Source organism: Gorilla gorilla, chromosome 11 (assembly GCF_029281585.2).
Source record: "Gorilla gorilla gorilla isolate KB3781 chromosome 11, NHGRI_mGorGor1-v2.1_pri, whole genome shotgun sequence".
Taxonomy (NCBI): domain Eukaryota; kingdom Metazoa; phylum Chordata; class Mammalia; order Primates; family Hominidae; genus Gorilla; species Gorilla gorilla.
The window spans coordinates 61,901,449-61,917,952 of record NC_073235.2 but is presented as its reverse complement, the minus strand read 5'-3'; the positions used below and the strand labels follow the sequence as shown (position 1 = coordinate 61,917,952).

Here is a 16,504-nt window from a genome sequence, read left to right as displayed (position 1 = left end):
TGTTTGATACATATTTTAAGGTTCATTTAAACTTCCTACAGTTTTCTTACTTCTTGCAACATTTGTTGAAGAAACTAGGTCATTTATAGAATTTCCCACAGAATGGATTTTGCCGTATAGTTTAACTTATACTTCCGTGTTTCTTTTAAAGTTATTGTAATTACATCTAGAGGCTTGATCAAATCCAGGTTTGATTTTTGTGTGTTTGTGAGGGGCAGTACTATTTTATAGGTGATTGTATGAGCCTCCATCAGGAGGCTGATATCTGTCTAGTTGTGTCTCTTTTTGATGATAGGCAACCATTCAAGTTCAATTCTTCAATTCACTAATTTATTAGGTATTGCAGAATCCTGATATTCTAACTCTTTCTGTCTTAATTTGTTAGCTGTAATATTTATAAAGAGAAACTTTCATGTTTGGGTAGCTTAGTGTTTTGGTTTAACTGATAACCCATAAGAGCAATCTATAGTGGCATCATTGTACAACTAATATTTTTAAATATCTGCTAACTCGATGGTCATTATAGTTCAGAAATGGTGATTAAGATTTATATCTCTATGTTTATAGATACAGATACAAATCTATATATTTAATTAAAGCTTAAGTCATTAAAGTAAGAATATTAAAGCTATGCCAAAGGCCATGAATAATTATACATCTAAGTTTAATTTAAAACTGAAATTCCTAAAGCTTATACCAATGTTATAAATTCCAAAATATATGTGATTTTTAGCTAGAATTTTCTGACATATTGATCTCTTGTGTTTATTTTGTTTGTAATATATTATTTCTATAAAATGTTAATTAAAAGGGAATGCAGTGGTGTCTTTTGAAAGAAGAGGATGTCATTCCTCGTATCAGGGCAATGGAAGGTCGTAGAGGAAGACCACCAAATCCAGACAGACAACGAGCAAGAGAGGAATCCAGGATGAGACGTCGGAAAGGTCGACCTCCAAATGTTGGCAATGCTGAATTCCTAGATAACGCAGATGCAAAGTTGCTAAGAAAACTGCAAGCTCAAGGTAAGAAACATAATGTGTCTGACACTAATAATCATACTAAAAAGTATACTAAAAGTATTTCTAATATTTTTGACTTAGGATTGACACTGCTCTCAATTTTTAAAAAGTAAATATTTGTGTTAGAATAAAATGAAAAAATAAGGAGTCCCACTGGTAACTGGAGTTCTTTGATTAGGTAATCTTTCAAGAACCATTACTCATAAACACATCCTATCCTGTGTATTTAGAATTACAAAGGTGGGTGTTAAGCTTTTAAGGCTTGCACAGAAAGGGAATCAACCAGCACTTGGCACATGCCTTAAGGTCGTGCCAACCTTCTGGAAATTCTCATTTTAACAGCTCCCGATTCCTTGAGGTGGTACATGGGAATAACTCCAAAATATGTGGATCTGTGGAGTAAATTTTCAGTCAGAGAACTCCAATTACTGGTAAGTAACCCCAGTCTTTTAGTTCGGGTTCTCCTGTAGTCCAGATATAGTATATATATTTTTTCAGAATAACAAATTAATACATTAAAATCAAAAAGTACTTTAAGATAACCAGAAAGTATCATTTATCAAGCTAAAAGTGCTGATAATAACCTAAACTGTATTAATGATTTGACATTATACATAAAATGTCAACATGAAAGTCCCATGCTATGTATGGCAAAGAGAAGGCTGAGTAAAATAGAACAGTTTGGCTTTGCAGTTTGAGTTACTAGTTACAAATGTGAAGCCACTTAAGACTGTCTGAATATATCAACATATGTGTAGATACCTTATATTTGCAAGGCATATATATAAAGATATGTAACAATGTAAAATAAAGGTTTAATAATGAAAATTGACTTAAAAATCTAACAGAATTTTACTACTTCTCATGGGTTTTTTATTATCCCTATAAATAAGCAAAATGTGGAGGAAATGTATAAAAGACTTAATTCTATTCATTGTAAACACCATCATAATATTGACTTCGCTGTTGCTGCTTTGTTTTTTATTATAAAACAAATATCTATGACAAAACTCATAGAATAGAATGCTTTAAAGACACATGTAATCTTAATGCTTTGGGATGCCAAGGTGGGAGGATTGTTTGAGGCCAGGAATTTAAGACCAGCCTGGGCAATGAAGCAAGACCCCATCTCTACAAATAAAATTTTAAAAGTAGCCAGGTGTGGTGGCACACTCCTCTAATCTTAGCTATTGTGGAGGCTGATGTGGGAGGATCCTCTGAGCCCAGGAATTCAAGGTTACAGTGAGCTATGATCATGCCACTGCACTTCAGCCTGGCTGACAGAGTGAGACCCTGTCTCTAAAGAAATAAATAAAAGACATTCTCATTGTTATCAGTGGAATAATTAATCTTTCCAGAAATACGTACACATATACACACACATGCAACCACTCACATATACATATATATCCTTTTTGATTTTTAAAATAAATGGACTTGAGTCAGTCTCTTTTTGATGACTGTTTAAGCTACTTCCAGATCTTCACTATCATACAATTATAATAAATATATATTACACTTTTCTAAGCAGATATTATACAAATCTAAACATATTACACAAATCATTTTCAAGTTTTTATGGATAGCAGGCAAATATTGTCTCCAGTTCATACTTTGACTAATAGCTTGTTAACTGCCTAGCAGTTATCATATAAATTTTTTATCTTAGTATGTGTATTAGTCTATTCTCACACTGCTATAAAGTTATGACCCGAGACTGGGTAATTTATAAAGGAAGAAGTTTAACTGACTCACAGTTTCGCGTGGCTTGGGAGGCCTCAGGGAACTTACACTCATGGTGGAAGAGGAAGCAGCCACCTTCTTCACAAGGCACCCAGAAGAGAGAGAGCAAGGGAATCCACCACTTAGAAAACTAGCAGATCTCATGAGAACTCACTCACTATCATGAGAACAGCATGGGGGGAAACCCCCTCATGATCCAATCCCCACCCACCAGGTCCCTCCTTTGACACGTGGGGATTACAGTTTGAGATGAGATTTGGGTGCGAATACAGAGCCAAACCATATCAGTATGGTAGTCAGATTTTTTTATTGTATTTGGCTTCTTATAAGACTTTCATCCCAAAGAGTTACTAGTGAAGGTTAAAAAGTCAATAAATTAACAGGCATAGATGGGTTTTAAAAATTGATATTGTCAGTAAGCTATTGACCCTTCTGAATAATGTTTAATGCTGGGGAATGTGGGCATTGTTTGCATAAAATAAGAAAGTTTGAAATTAACTGATAATCAAAACATGGGATCTTCATGGATATTTGGCATATCTAATTATCATTAGAAGTTAGAATCTAAAATAGCAAATTTAAATTTAGAAAATTAACTATATTTTTGTTGTAACAAAGTAGAAGTTAATTATTCAACTTTTACCGAATGTTTATTCTCCCTCCAGATTTCAAATTGATTTGTATTCAATTACATAGTTTACCCTTGTTATAATACATTGGATTGCATTTTGCAAGTTCTGTTACCTTTGACCTTATTGTATATTACATGTACTCTTTCTCAACATGTATATAAAGATTATTTAACAGTAAGTAAATAATCTGTTAACATTTACAAGTGTATGGAGTATTGTTTGCATTTTTTCCTGTGAAGAAAAGAAAGTAAAAATGAAGCAGTTTATCACCTTTTTCATTTCTAAAAGCCTTCTTTGGTAACACTTTGGGGGGTTATCTGAGAGGATTCTAGAAGAAGTTTTTGTTGTATATTATTATCCTTCTATGACCAACTAGACTGAAAAACCAGACTTAATTTGAAGAAAGTTTCAGAATAGTGAGATAAATGTGAGTTTTGAATGTGCATCCAAACGTTGTGAAATGAGAACTCTAATTTCTCAGAATATAGGTAAAAATCTGACAAAGTTTGAATATGATAAAGACTTTCATTCTATATAAATAAACCTGCTTGTTGATTGACTGATACTATTAATATCTCAAATTTTCCAAAATATGAAGTAGCACCTATTCATTTCATATGCGATTGAAACTGAGATGCCTATAAGTAATCTATATCATGCACCGTTATTTTAAGATGTACACTAAGAAAGAAAAGAGCTGCCAGTTATCAGTTACATTCTGACCTTAGAGTTGTCAAAATGTTTAAAAATGCATCTTAGGATCAAAGAAATGAGTTAAATCCAAAATATCTCTAATTCTATCTGAAAATAAACTTCATCTTTGAAATTAAAGCGGACAGTTTCTTAAGCCACAAAAGATACTTTCCAAATTAGTATTTCAAAACGTAATTATAATATATTCACCAACCAAAAAAACCAAATAAATGAGAAGATACTGGAAGTAATTTATTTCTACAGCTTGGGTGAACTTTTCTAGGTATCTAACTCATTCTCTTTCCTCTGTATTCTCTCTTTTTCTTCTTCTTTTTTTTTTTATTTTTATTTTGAGATAGAGTTTCACTCTTGTCGCCCAGGCTGAAGTGCAATGGCGCGATCTCAGCTCACTGCAACCTCTGCCTCCTGCGTTCAGCGATTCTCATGCCTCAGCCTCCTGAGTAGCTGGGATGACAGGCACCCACCACAACGCCTGGCTAATTTTTGATATTTTTAGTAGAGTTGGGTTTTCACCGTGTTGGCCAGGGTGGCCTCGAACTCCTGACCTCAGGTGATCCATCTGTCTTGGCCTCCCAAAGTGCTGGGATTACAGACATGAGCTGCTGCGCCCGGCCTTTTTCTTTTTTTCACATCGTCTTCTTTTCCAACTGCCCATAATGTAAAATTTAATCTATGTAAATTTTTAATGATTAGTTAAAATTTTATATTTCTTGCTAAAGTAAAAAGATGTGAGTTGAACTTTAAAATTTTTTTGGCCCAAATATTTTTTTAAATTACTGGCCAGACACAGTGGCTTATACCTGTGTAATCCTAGCACTTTGGGAGGCCAAGGTGAGAGGATTGTTTGAAGCCAGGAGTTCAATACCAGCCCGGGAAATAAAGCACGACCACAAAAAGAAATTTTTAAAAAATTAGTTGGGTAAAGTGGTGCACTCCTATAGTCCTGGTTATTCAGGAGGCTGAGGGGAGAGGATCACTTGAGCCCAGGAGTTGGAGGCTACAGCAAGCTATGATCATACCACTTCACCTGGGTCACAGAATAAGACCTTGTCTCAAACAAATAAACAAAAATTACTGTGTACTTGTGTAGGGCTTGAAATTGATTGATACGCTCATACACAAACATGGTTCTATATATATTATAGAATTTTCTTATTAAAAGTTAAACTTATATTAGAGAATATCAGTTTAGCTTGCAGCAAAAGGATCGTACTTATGCCATATTTTCTAGGAAACATTTTTATCAGCACATCTTTACATTTCAAGACAGAGTCAGGCCTCTATTGTAGAATTCAAAACTTTCAATTCTTAATGTTAAAGAAATATTTATCTGGCATTATTATAGATGAGAATAATATTCTTCACCCATATTATTATCAGAGGTTGCTGACCCTGAAGGTCAGGTTATAGGTTTTTATGTCCCAGAGTATTTAGTGAACAGGAGATCTTTTTTGTGTGACCCAGAAATTTTTGATGATGCCTGTAACCTCCTAATATTGAAAATGGTTGGGACATTGGAGATAATACTTTATCATCATCTTCCATTTTATTTTTCATTAACACTTCCAGTTTACTAGATGAAATTCGACTTTTTTCATCTCTTCTCCTTTTTAAAAGTCTCAGTGATAGAAAACTGGCCATAGTGACCAACTTCACTTCAGCTGTTATGAGGACATACGGTTACATTCTTAGCTAAAATCTTAAGGCATTTAAACTTTGCTTAAAGATTTTTAGAAATAGTGGCAAATAGACTGTGGAGTCAGAAAGTCCTGGGGTTTCTTTGGGGTTTTCTTTTGAGACAGAGTCTCACTGGAGTGCAGTGGTGCAATCTCAGCTCACTGCAACCTCTTCCTCCCGGGATCAAGCAGTTCTTCTGCTTCAACCTCCCAAATAACTGGGATGACAGGTGCCCACCACCACGCCTGGCTAATTTTTGTATTTTTAGTAGGGGTGGGGGCTTCATATGTTGGCCAGGCTGGTCTCAAAGTCCTGACCTCAAGTGATCCACCTACCTCAGCCTCCCAAAGTGCTGGGATTACAGGCATGAGCCACTGTGCCCAGCCAGTCATGGGTTTTTTTCTTGGCTATGCTATTTAACCTCTAGGAGCCTTAGTTATTTTGTGTGTAAGCAGGGCAATCATGTTGATCTTATTAAGTAGCTGTGAACATTAAACAAGGTGGTGTAAATTTAACACAACAGGCTGGGCGCACTGGCTCACGCCTGTAATCCCAGCACTTTGGGAGGCCGAGGCGGGTGAATCACGAGGTCAGGAGATCGAGACCATCCTGGCTAACACAGTGAAACCCCGTCTCTACTAAAAATATAAAATATTAGCTGGGCGTGGTGGCGGGCGCCTGTAGTCCCAGCTGCTCGGGAGGCTGAGGCAGGAGAATGGCGTAAACCTGGGAGGTGGAGCTTGCAGTGAGCCAAGATCACGCCACTGCACTCCAGCCTGGACAACAGAGCAAGACTGCGTTTCAAAAAAAAAGAAAAGAAAGAAAAAGAAAAATTTAACACAATAGTGCCTGCGATCAATAAATGGTGGAAATTTTTAGAGCTCAAGTGATTCACGTGTTAGCAATTATGTTCCTTGTCAATGAACATAATTTAGGTTTCTTTGTTCAGTGGCTACAAAATTTAAACAATGTATAATACAAAGTGATGCTTTCTAAAATGATTATATGAGTAATATTATATACCACTTTTAGAGTTAGAAGTATTCAGACCAAGTTTGCCAGCAGAAGAAAGCAAGGATATTACATGGTTTCTGTGTCTGTTACACCCTTTGCCGCAGTAATGCTTGGTAACAACCACCAAACCTTAGTAGCATACAACACTGTCTTAATCACTTGTGCACATGGAATCAGCTGGAAATTAGCTAAGCAGCTTTGCTTATCTTGGCTGGGCTTGTTCACATTTGTGGGGTCAGCTGCTCCCTGTGTCCCAATCTCCCAATAGCCTAGCCCCCAAATCATATCTTCAGTCTTGGGCAAAGCACAAGAACAAAAGCAGAAAGAATACAACTAAACTTTCAAGCTCAGTTTTCATCACAACTGCTAACATCCTCTTAACCATGGAAAATCACATGGTTGAGTTCAGAATCAAGGGACGGGAAAATATATTCCACCTCTTGATGGGAATTGCTCCAAAGTCACATTACAAATGTCATGGATAAAAGGAGAAATGAAGAATTGGGGACATTAACTTTGTTCATCTATCCTAGTTTCATACATGTATCCTTGAAGATTATAAGAACTAGGTTGTCTTTAAAAGTCATTGAAATTCTGCTTTCTTTTTATTTAGCAGATTTAGTCCCTCTCCTTCATAAATGAAAATATCACTGGATTCAGGAGCTTAACCATTATAGCTAATTGAAATACTAAGTTTGGGTGGGAGGGGACTTTGTATTTGTTTTAATTGAGAGTCTTCCTTTTTTTTATATGTTAAGACTGAAGCTACATTACAAGTCTTAAAATACTAGCAGCTATTTTCCCACTAAGTGGGGTTTACTTGAAATGTGAAGAAAATGTACTTAAATAAGCCTCTCTGATAAAGATTAAAAGAAACCTCATTTTTATGTAGTCCTAGATATGGGATCATATTTGATGAAATAATTTGATTATTTCCATTGGAATGAACATTCAGTTTCCGTTGGAATGAACATGACGTTGTCTACCACACCACTCTTCTACTTGGTATCTGTCTGACCTTAGGCAATTTTCTTAAATATTATATCCTCGGCTGGGAGTGGTGGCTCACACCTGTAATCCCAGCACTTTGGGAGGCCGAGGCGGACAGATCACAAGGTCAGGAGATGGAGACCATCCTGGTCGACATGGTGAAACCCCATCTCTACTAAAAATACAAAAATTAGCTGGGTGTGGTGGCGCACGCCTGTAATCCCAGCTACTTGGGAGGCTGAGGCAGGAGAATCACTTGAACCTGGGAGGCGGAGATTGCAGTGAGCTGCGATCGCACCACTGCACTCCAGCCGACAACAGAGCGAGACTTCATCTCAAAAAAAAAAATAATAATTATATCCTTTATGATGATACCATTTTCACACAGTTATTGTTTTTGGTTAGTAGTTACACAAAGTTGTTAATATTCTTTGAAATTTTGTGTTTTTCAGAAATAGCCAGGCAAGCAGCACAAATAAAGCTTTTGAGAAAACTTCAAAAGCAGGAACAGGCTCGGGTTGCTAAAGAAGCCAAAAAACAACAAGGTGAGTGATTTAAATGTAACATAAACTTGAAGAGTCAGTACTGGGGAATTCATACGAGTTTTCTTTTCTTCATTCCCTTTTTGATGATATCTATTCTTTGGTTTCTTGTAGCAATAATGGCTGCTGAGGAGAAGCGGAAGCAAAAAGAACAGATAAAGATTATGAAACAGCAGGTATGTGTATACATTGGAAGTGACTTTTAAAATATGGGACTTATTTTGAGGATTTGTTAGTAATGTACATTATTTTTGATTTCTTAAATAACTATATTTCACATTAATATTTGTGTCTTATTTAGAAAGTTGCTATCTTCTATTAATTAAAATTTTACCTTTTTAATAAAGTCTTCTACTTCCAAGTGTTTAAAGAAATGATTACCAAACAGTAAATTTGTGTAAGTACTTTAATATCCTGGTAGACTTTGTATAAGTTGATATCTTGAACAATTTTCAGAATTTTTAAATTAATGTATCAGTCAATGAAGTATATTGCTCAAATGTTCAAATTTTAATAAAAGCTTGTTTTTCTTAAACATGTAAAATATTAGTAGAAAATTAAATTCAAGTTATACAAAATAAGATTTGCCTTCATTGCTTCTTAATGCTTTCAGGATTACTTAAAAGTTGCCACTGCAAAAAAAAAAAAAAAAAAAGATGACAGCAGTATTTTAGCAAATCCAGAGTTCTCTGTCTTGTATCTACAATATTTCTCCCCATGTGATTTTCAAAATTAAGTTTAGGTAAGAGAAGTAATTTTTAAATTTTCATAGGTAAAAATTAAGTGAGAAGGTATTCAGCTTCATTTAAGATGAGAATGTGTAAACTACTCTCCCATCTCCTCATATTCATGGTAACATTAAAGCAGAAAGGAAATGGGGAGAAAGTACTATTCTTTTAAAAATATTAGGAAGCATGTAGTTATTTCTGAGAATGAAATGAAATCAATTATGTTACTATATAAATACCTGCTAAATAAATGGCTTGGGTTGGATTTGAAGTGGTTATCTCCAAGGTTTCTTCCAGTATTAACTAAAGCAATATGACTAGAGAAGTTGATATAGAGTTGGGATTTAGGATTTAAGTTTGTAGTCAGTCAGCCTACAGTTAAATATGGGCTCTGCTACTTAATAATTTTGTGACCTTAAATGAATGGCTTAACCTTTAAGTCTTTATTTCTTCCATCATAAAAGAAGTTAACTGCAATATCTGAATAAATGAGATAATGAACATAAAGTGCCTACTGCAGTGACTGGCAACAAAACACATGCTCAACTTTTTAAAGATAAATATAAAACATCCAACTACACAGTATACTCTTTTACCACCATAATTTAAAGTAGCAGTTGTAAACTTGAATTCCATCCTTAGTTTGTTAATTGTGACTGCTAGACATTGTAAGATTGACCTGAAATAGGCTAGTGAATGCATTCGTTAAAATATATTTACTAAAGAGTATATATGAAAAAATAAGTTCATATTTCATTTTTAAGTGAAATACTGTTGTTTCTGTTATACTTTTATTGAAAAAGTTTTATAGCTTATTCTATTTACTAATGGCTGGAGACTCATTAGATCCCATCAATACTTTTAATTCAGCTTTATGATCCTAAAGTCTTACAGTAGCTACAACCTAAATCCACATGGTCTTTGCTACTCATTGAAAAAGCATTGAGCTCCAAAGTTTCCAGCAATATTAATGCAAATGAACTGGTCTTAATATTTATCAAGATATTTATCTGAGGCCAATCTCAGAATACCATCTCATTTATTTGATTCGACAAAGTGAATCAAAGTATAGAGTAATTCTACTCATACTCTCTGTTATATAGGGTCTATTTTAAAGTCAGCATTTGATCTAGAATAAAATAGTACATGTGTTTTCATCCTTTGGATTATTTTTTCCACCTAGTAGACCAAAAATATCACCAGATAGTCCTTAAGACAGTTTTCTGGAAGATTTCAGAAATATTATTACAAAGCAGGAGGCACACAGGCATTGGGATCTGACGAGGACTCTATATTTACTAAGTATTGGACTTTAGACAAAATATTTACTTTCTGAGAACCTCAGTTTTCTCTTATGTAAAAAGAAGATAATTTAAGCTTCTATGATTTTTTAATGATTGACAAGATATTAAATGTAAAGTGACCGGCTCAGTGGCTGAGTACTCAACATTACGAAGTTAACCTGTATTATAGTAATTTACCATGTTTATCTGCATGCTAATGATAACACTACCAAATATATATGGATATATATAAAAGTCACTTGAATACTTAAGATAAAGCTTTAGACTGTGTACGTAAGCCCCAAGATTCCCTGCCTGTCTGTGCATAAGAGAACAACAAGTGACTTTTGCTGACTTGAAAACATAGCACCTTATAATGTTATAATTGACAAGAGCAGAAAAGTCAGATCAAGAGTATACTTTTTTCAGATATCAAGTTCTAATTCAAATAAATACTTCAAATATGGATCAATCTTTTCTAAGATTTGGAAATTACACAAAAGATACACTTTGGGGTTTTGGGTTTTGTTTTTCGTTTTGTTTTTTGTTTTGTTTTGTTTTTTGTTTGTTTGTTTTTTAGACAGAGTCTCCCTCTGTTGCCCAGGCTGGAATTCAGTGGCACGATCTCTGCTCACTGCAGCCTCCGCCTCCTGGGTTCCAGCAATTCTCCTGCCTCAGCCTCCCAGGTAGCTGGGATTATAGGCATGCACCACCACACCCAGCTAATTTTTTGCATTTTTAGTAGAGATGGGGTTTCACCACCTAGCACTGTTTGTTTCTTGAACTCCTGACCTCAGGTGATCTGCCCGCCTCGGCCTCCAGAGTGCTAGGATTACAGGTGTGAGCCACAGTGCCTGGCCCACTTTGGGGTTTTTATTTTTGACAGCCTACAATTAATATTCAGTACCATGATAAGATCACCAAAATCAAAGAATGTGATCAGTCTTGTAAAATCAAAACAGTAATTCCTAAAATTTCATCATCCTGCAGTAGAATCCTGCAGGGAATCAATAACATCAGTGTACATTAAAAAAATTAAAATGCATATTAATGTATAGCTTCAATAGGTACAACTAGCATCTGGAGATGGGAGCAGGCATTGTGAAATACAGGTGTTGGTGCTGGAAATTCTAGGATAAGTACAATTTTCAAGTAGGAAACTTTGAATTTTCTTTTTTAACTTGTATTTATTCTCATCAATGCCAATTTGGGACTTTTGAATGGATTAAGGAACATGAAATTGCTAAGAATGTGTTTATAGAATATGAGACAATTTTTTAAGTTAAAATGTAAATTTTTATCAAAATTTATGTGATCACTAAGTTATAAAACATATCCAATAACCAGTTCATTAAATTTAGACAATGTGTACCCCAATTATGTCCTACAAATAATTCCCTGGAATGTTAAATTATAATTAATTAATTTTAAAATAATGTTACAGGTTATTTCTGAAATGGGCTAATTGTAATTAAAAGCAATGTTATATTATCATGCTATTCAACATGTGAAATAAATTTTAGAATGGAAATTGTTAATAATGTTACAATTGTGTCACTATATACTTTTTAAAGCATTTTATTTAATTGTGACAAATGAGAAAGGGCAAACACCTCTCACTATTTTATAGAAGAATAGTTATTATTTGCTCAAGACCATTCAATAAATGACTGTAATCCAGAACTGGCTGTATGTTTTCTGACTGCTGATACTCGATTTTTCTGCTATTCAGTCCTATATTATTTCAAGTTAAGTATTATTTGTAACTGCAAATATCTATAAAGATCTTCAGGCTATATAGTTTAATCAGCTTGGTTCACTGAGTTTCTGTTTATTTAGCATTTGCATTTTACAAATTACTGTGAGAAACCTTATCAAATCATATTAATTTCAGACATGAAAATATATATGGTTTTATGCTAAATAATGAAATTTTTATGTCCATCCTTTGGTAATTTTGTACTTTTTTTTTTTTTATTTTGAGACGGAGTCTCGCTCTGTCGCCCAGGCTGGAGTGCAGTGGCACATCTTGGCCGACTGCAAGCTCAACCTCCTGGGTTCACGCCATTCTCCTGCCTCAGCCTCCCGAGTAGTTGGGACTACAGGTGCCTGCCACCAAGCCCTGCTAATTTTTTTTAATATTTTTAGTAGAGACGGGGTTTCACTGTGTTAGCCAGGATGGTCTCGATCTCCTGACCTTGTGATCCGCCCACCTTGGCCTCCCAAAGTGCTGGGATTACAGGTGTGAGCCACCGCGCCTGACCTGTACTTATATTTTTAATTATTTGATTCCACTCAAATACTCTTTACTCAGATAGTTTATTTTATTATCTCAACTTATCATAACTTTTCCTACAGGAAAAAATTAAGAGAATACAGCAAATCAGAATGGAAAAAGAACTTCGAGCTCAGCAAATTCTAGAGGTAGAAGTCTTAAATTTAATATAATTAAAGTAGTTTAGCCATATATTTTTAAGTCTGCAAAAATAAATATTTTGCGTGCATGTTTTCTCACACAAATTAATATGTTTGTCAGATATTCTCTTTAAACATTCTGCATAGAATAAAACTTTATCTGAGCCTTATTTAGCAAGCTAACCTAATCCCAACAGTAAAGATATACAAAATGAGGCAAAAGAAACAGGAAAACTTCTGAGCAGTTAGTGGAGTTGTCATAAAGTTCATGCGCTAAAATGTTTTACTTTTATCAAAGTAAACAACAAAAGAAAAATCATTAGGGCTTATAGTCTGATATTTACTTTTAGTTTAGAAACAAATGTTTACAGAAGTAAGATTTCAAAAGTAAAAGTAAATTTTAAATGTGCAAAGTTTTATCAGATTGTTTTTCTGGTTTCTAGCATATCCCTCTCCCCTGCAAGGCTAATTAGAATAGAGATAGAGGACATCTGTTGGCAACAGCAAAAGTAATAGGCAAAAGACAGCAAGGAAAAAATACAGGAAAACTTCAGCTAGCATATATAGGAACTGAAAAGCCTAGCAACAGCCTGTAATCTTTTATTTGAATAGCAAGCAATTTTCAAAACCTTAATAGCCCAAAGGCATTACTCTTTGGAGCTGTGCAGTATAACTGATGTTGAAAATAATTGCCCTGAGTCATCAAGAAAACGCCAAATTACGTTTAGTGTACTGTGTCTAAGCAGGCATGTCTCAAAATTATTTCCATCTAAAAGAGTGAAAATAAACTTTTCATGTTTAAATTTATTACAACTTCCCCACCATTCCGGAAACTGCTGCTTTATAGAACAGTTTATTCCCTGAGGGCTCCGGATAGCTGAGGTTTTCTCTGTTAGAGTTTTATTCCTTCTAGAAACACACACATTTTTTCTTACCCGTTTCAAATTAATTTTAAAAACCAGAAATGGAAAATGTTTTTATTTTAAAGTAAACTGACAGTAACTACTAGTTATGAAACTTACACAGTTAATGATTTTAAGATTATAAAGCTTATGTTTGATAAATAGCATGGTCTCAATAGATTGTGCCTCATGAAAGATGAGATTACAAGTTTTCATTCTATTAAAAAAAACCGCTTGAACTTAACCACACTATACAGAGATGGGAAAAATCAGACTTAATATGCTTCACTTAATAGACATAAACCAATAATGAATTTCTTTATCTCAAATTTTCAAGTATTAAAAATAAATTTTAAATAAAGTTAACAGGTTCATTCTCAAATATTACTAATTATTGAAATAATTTTTATTTATTAATTAAAATCTATTCTGTTTTCTAAATGTTTTACAGTGATTATGTTTTACTTTTAAAATCAGAAAAACAATAAGTGACATAAAACACTTTTCTGTGATTAAAATTTAAGGTAAAAGAACATAAACACTCAATTATTTCAGACTTTTAACAAAGCTTGAAGAAGAAAAGCTGTCATATTCTTATGACTCTAAGAAATTTTTGTGTATTCTAATGCTATTCTATAAATTAGAAACAAAATTATTACGTTAAACATAATGTTAACTGGGGGGAAATCTGTAATTGTCTACATATGTGTTACATACTGTTTCGTACCTTGTGAGACATGTAGCTTCATTTCAAGTCTGACATTATTTGCAAGTTGTAGTGGTGCTGTTGCATGACTTTGAGACCTGTTTTGCATGCACAGGCTAAAAAGAAAAAGAAGGAAGAAGCGGCAAATGCCAAATTATTGGAGGCCGAGAAACGAATAAAGGTTAGTTTAGATGAGAATCAGAGTTTTTATTTTTGAAAAATAAAAACTATATGTTATACTGGCATCAGTTATATGAAAAAATAGCTTTCTTCAAAATGACTATCTGAAAATATGTTTAGCAGATACTACATGTGTATAGTGTATGTTTTTATTTGTATGTATATTGTATGTGTATTTTTATTTTATTATGCAGGGTTTTTTGTAATGCTTTGAGCTGTTTAGGAGACATCAAATCAGAAATGCAAATTGTTGCTTAATACCTGTATGTAATTTTGCTAGATAAGAATGACCCCCCCCAAACTGTTTTGTGTGTTATTTATGTTTATGTTTATGTTTATGTTTAGGCATAGACTAGATATGGTATAGGTATGTTTATATTTGAGTCTCAATCTGATTCTCCCCTTTATAACTTTTTCTTTGTTAATATTCAGCAACTGTTTTATCTATTAAAAATGAAAAGCCTACAGAAGCAAAAGCCAAACTTCATCAACTGTTATTTACCAATAATAAAATTAGCTGCTTTTAATTATTTTAACTTCAAGTATTTGGGGGTGTTTTGTTCTGATTTCCTGGCATGGGGTATAGGAGAGTTGTCCCCTTCCTCCCCTCCCCCACCCTGCCGTCCACCAGTAACTGAATACTGAAAGGGGGTAGCTGGGTGAGCCTACTGGTACTGGAAACAGCCACCACAGTTATACTTTGTAAAGCCAGGGAACTGTTTATTTTTTCTACATAGACTCTCTTACTTTATTTTTTAAATTTCTGCCTTTTCATGTCTGCCGTTAATATTAATTTCATCCATATTTTGACTTTATAGAAATACTGAGATTGGTGACATTCCTAGAATGGTTTGCCTTAAGCCCCATCCCCTTGGAATGGTGCCCTGAATTATAGGTGGACATGAAAATTTCACACTGATTGCCTAGTTTTTGTCACTTTAATTCATACGTAGTGTATAGAAATGAAAAAAAATGATGTTAATTATAGAGTATATTTGAGAGTTTATATTCAGAATGGAGAGAGTTCTAATCAGCTAGATTTGAGGGTTGCACCATAACATATTAAACTGATTTAAAAATACATGTGTGGGTTATATCTGATAGGCTCTGACCATCTAGCTAGTTAGTTCAGTGAATGTGCCATTGAAGTGTGCAGTTAGGTCAGTCATTCGTTAAATTTTAAGTTAAAATGACTGCTGAAGAAAGATCCTTGCTACCATATTTACCATATTATACGATTTCTATGTAAGTATTTGTTAGGTAGAAGCATACAAAATCGAATTGACATTTTATAAATAAAAAATAATTGAATATTGGCCATTTCATATGGTTCAACCTAATGAAAAACTATAGAATCTCAGAAAAGGAACTTTTAATACTTTTAGCATGTTCTAAATCTTCTCTAAAAATCACGTATTAAAAGTTTCTTATTTTTAAGGAAAAAGAAATGAGAAGACAACAAGCTGTTCTTCTGAAACATCAGGTCTGTATATGTATATACAATTGTTGAATGTACATTTTATAATATTGCTTAAACCTATTTGGGGGAAAATCTTCAAAATATTTTCTTTAAAATTTCTGATATAATTTCTGCTTAAGTTTTTCCTTCAACCTACAGTTTATTGCCTTGCTTTGGTATTGGTGTCTTTTTGGGGGGTTAAAAAATTGGTTTTATGACTCTGTGATTTCTGTTTCATAATGTTGTGCCAACTCTTTCTACCAGGAGTTGGAGAGGCATAGACTAGATATGGTATGGGTATGTTTATTTTTGTACATCTAACACCGCATTGTGATTTGGTTGTGATATGGTTGTCATAGCAATGCATAAAGTGTAGCACTGGCTGCTGTCATATTACATACTGCTGCATGGCTTTACAGCACAGTGCATTGCATACATCTGCTTGTCTGTCTATAAAGAAGTATGATGCATCTCCAAGATTTTACATTGAATTGTACAAG

General features: G+C 34.0%; 1 protein-coding gene across 14 annotated transcripts in view; it reads left to right on the top strand.

Moving 5' to 3' along the window:
* BAZ2B (bromodomain adjacent to zinc finger domain 2B) overlaps positions 1-16,504 on the top strand; it is a 403,884-nt gene that overhangs the window by 299,436 nt on the left and 87,944 nt on the right. For all 14 annotated transcript variants that reach the window (XM_063694870.1, XM_063694875.1, XM_063694874.1 and 11 more), the window contains 7 exons: positions 812-1,022; positions 8,242-8,334; positions 8,446-8,507; positions 12,701-12,766; positions 14,481-14,546; positions 15,984-16,028; positions 16,269-16,301. In XM_063694870.1, coding sequence (XP_063550940.1) covers positions 812-1,022; positions 8,242-8,334; positions 8,446-8,507; positions 12,701-12,766; positions 14,481-14,546; positions 15,984-16,028; positions 16,269-16,301 — 576 coding nt within the window. The remainder of the gene's footprint in view (positions 1-811; positions 1,023-8,241; positions 8,335-8,445; positions 8,508-12,700; positions 12,767-14,480; positions 14,547-15,983; positions 16,029-16,268; positions 16,302-16,504) is intronic.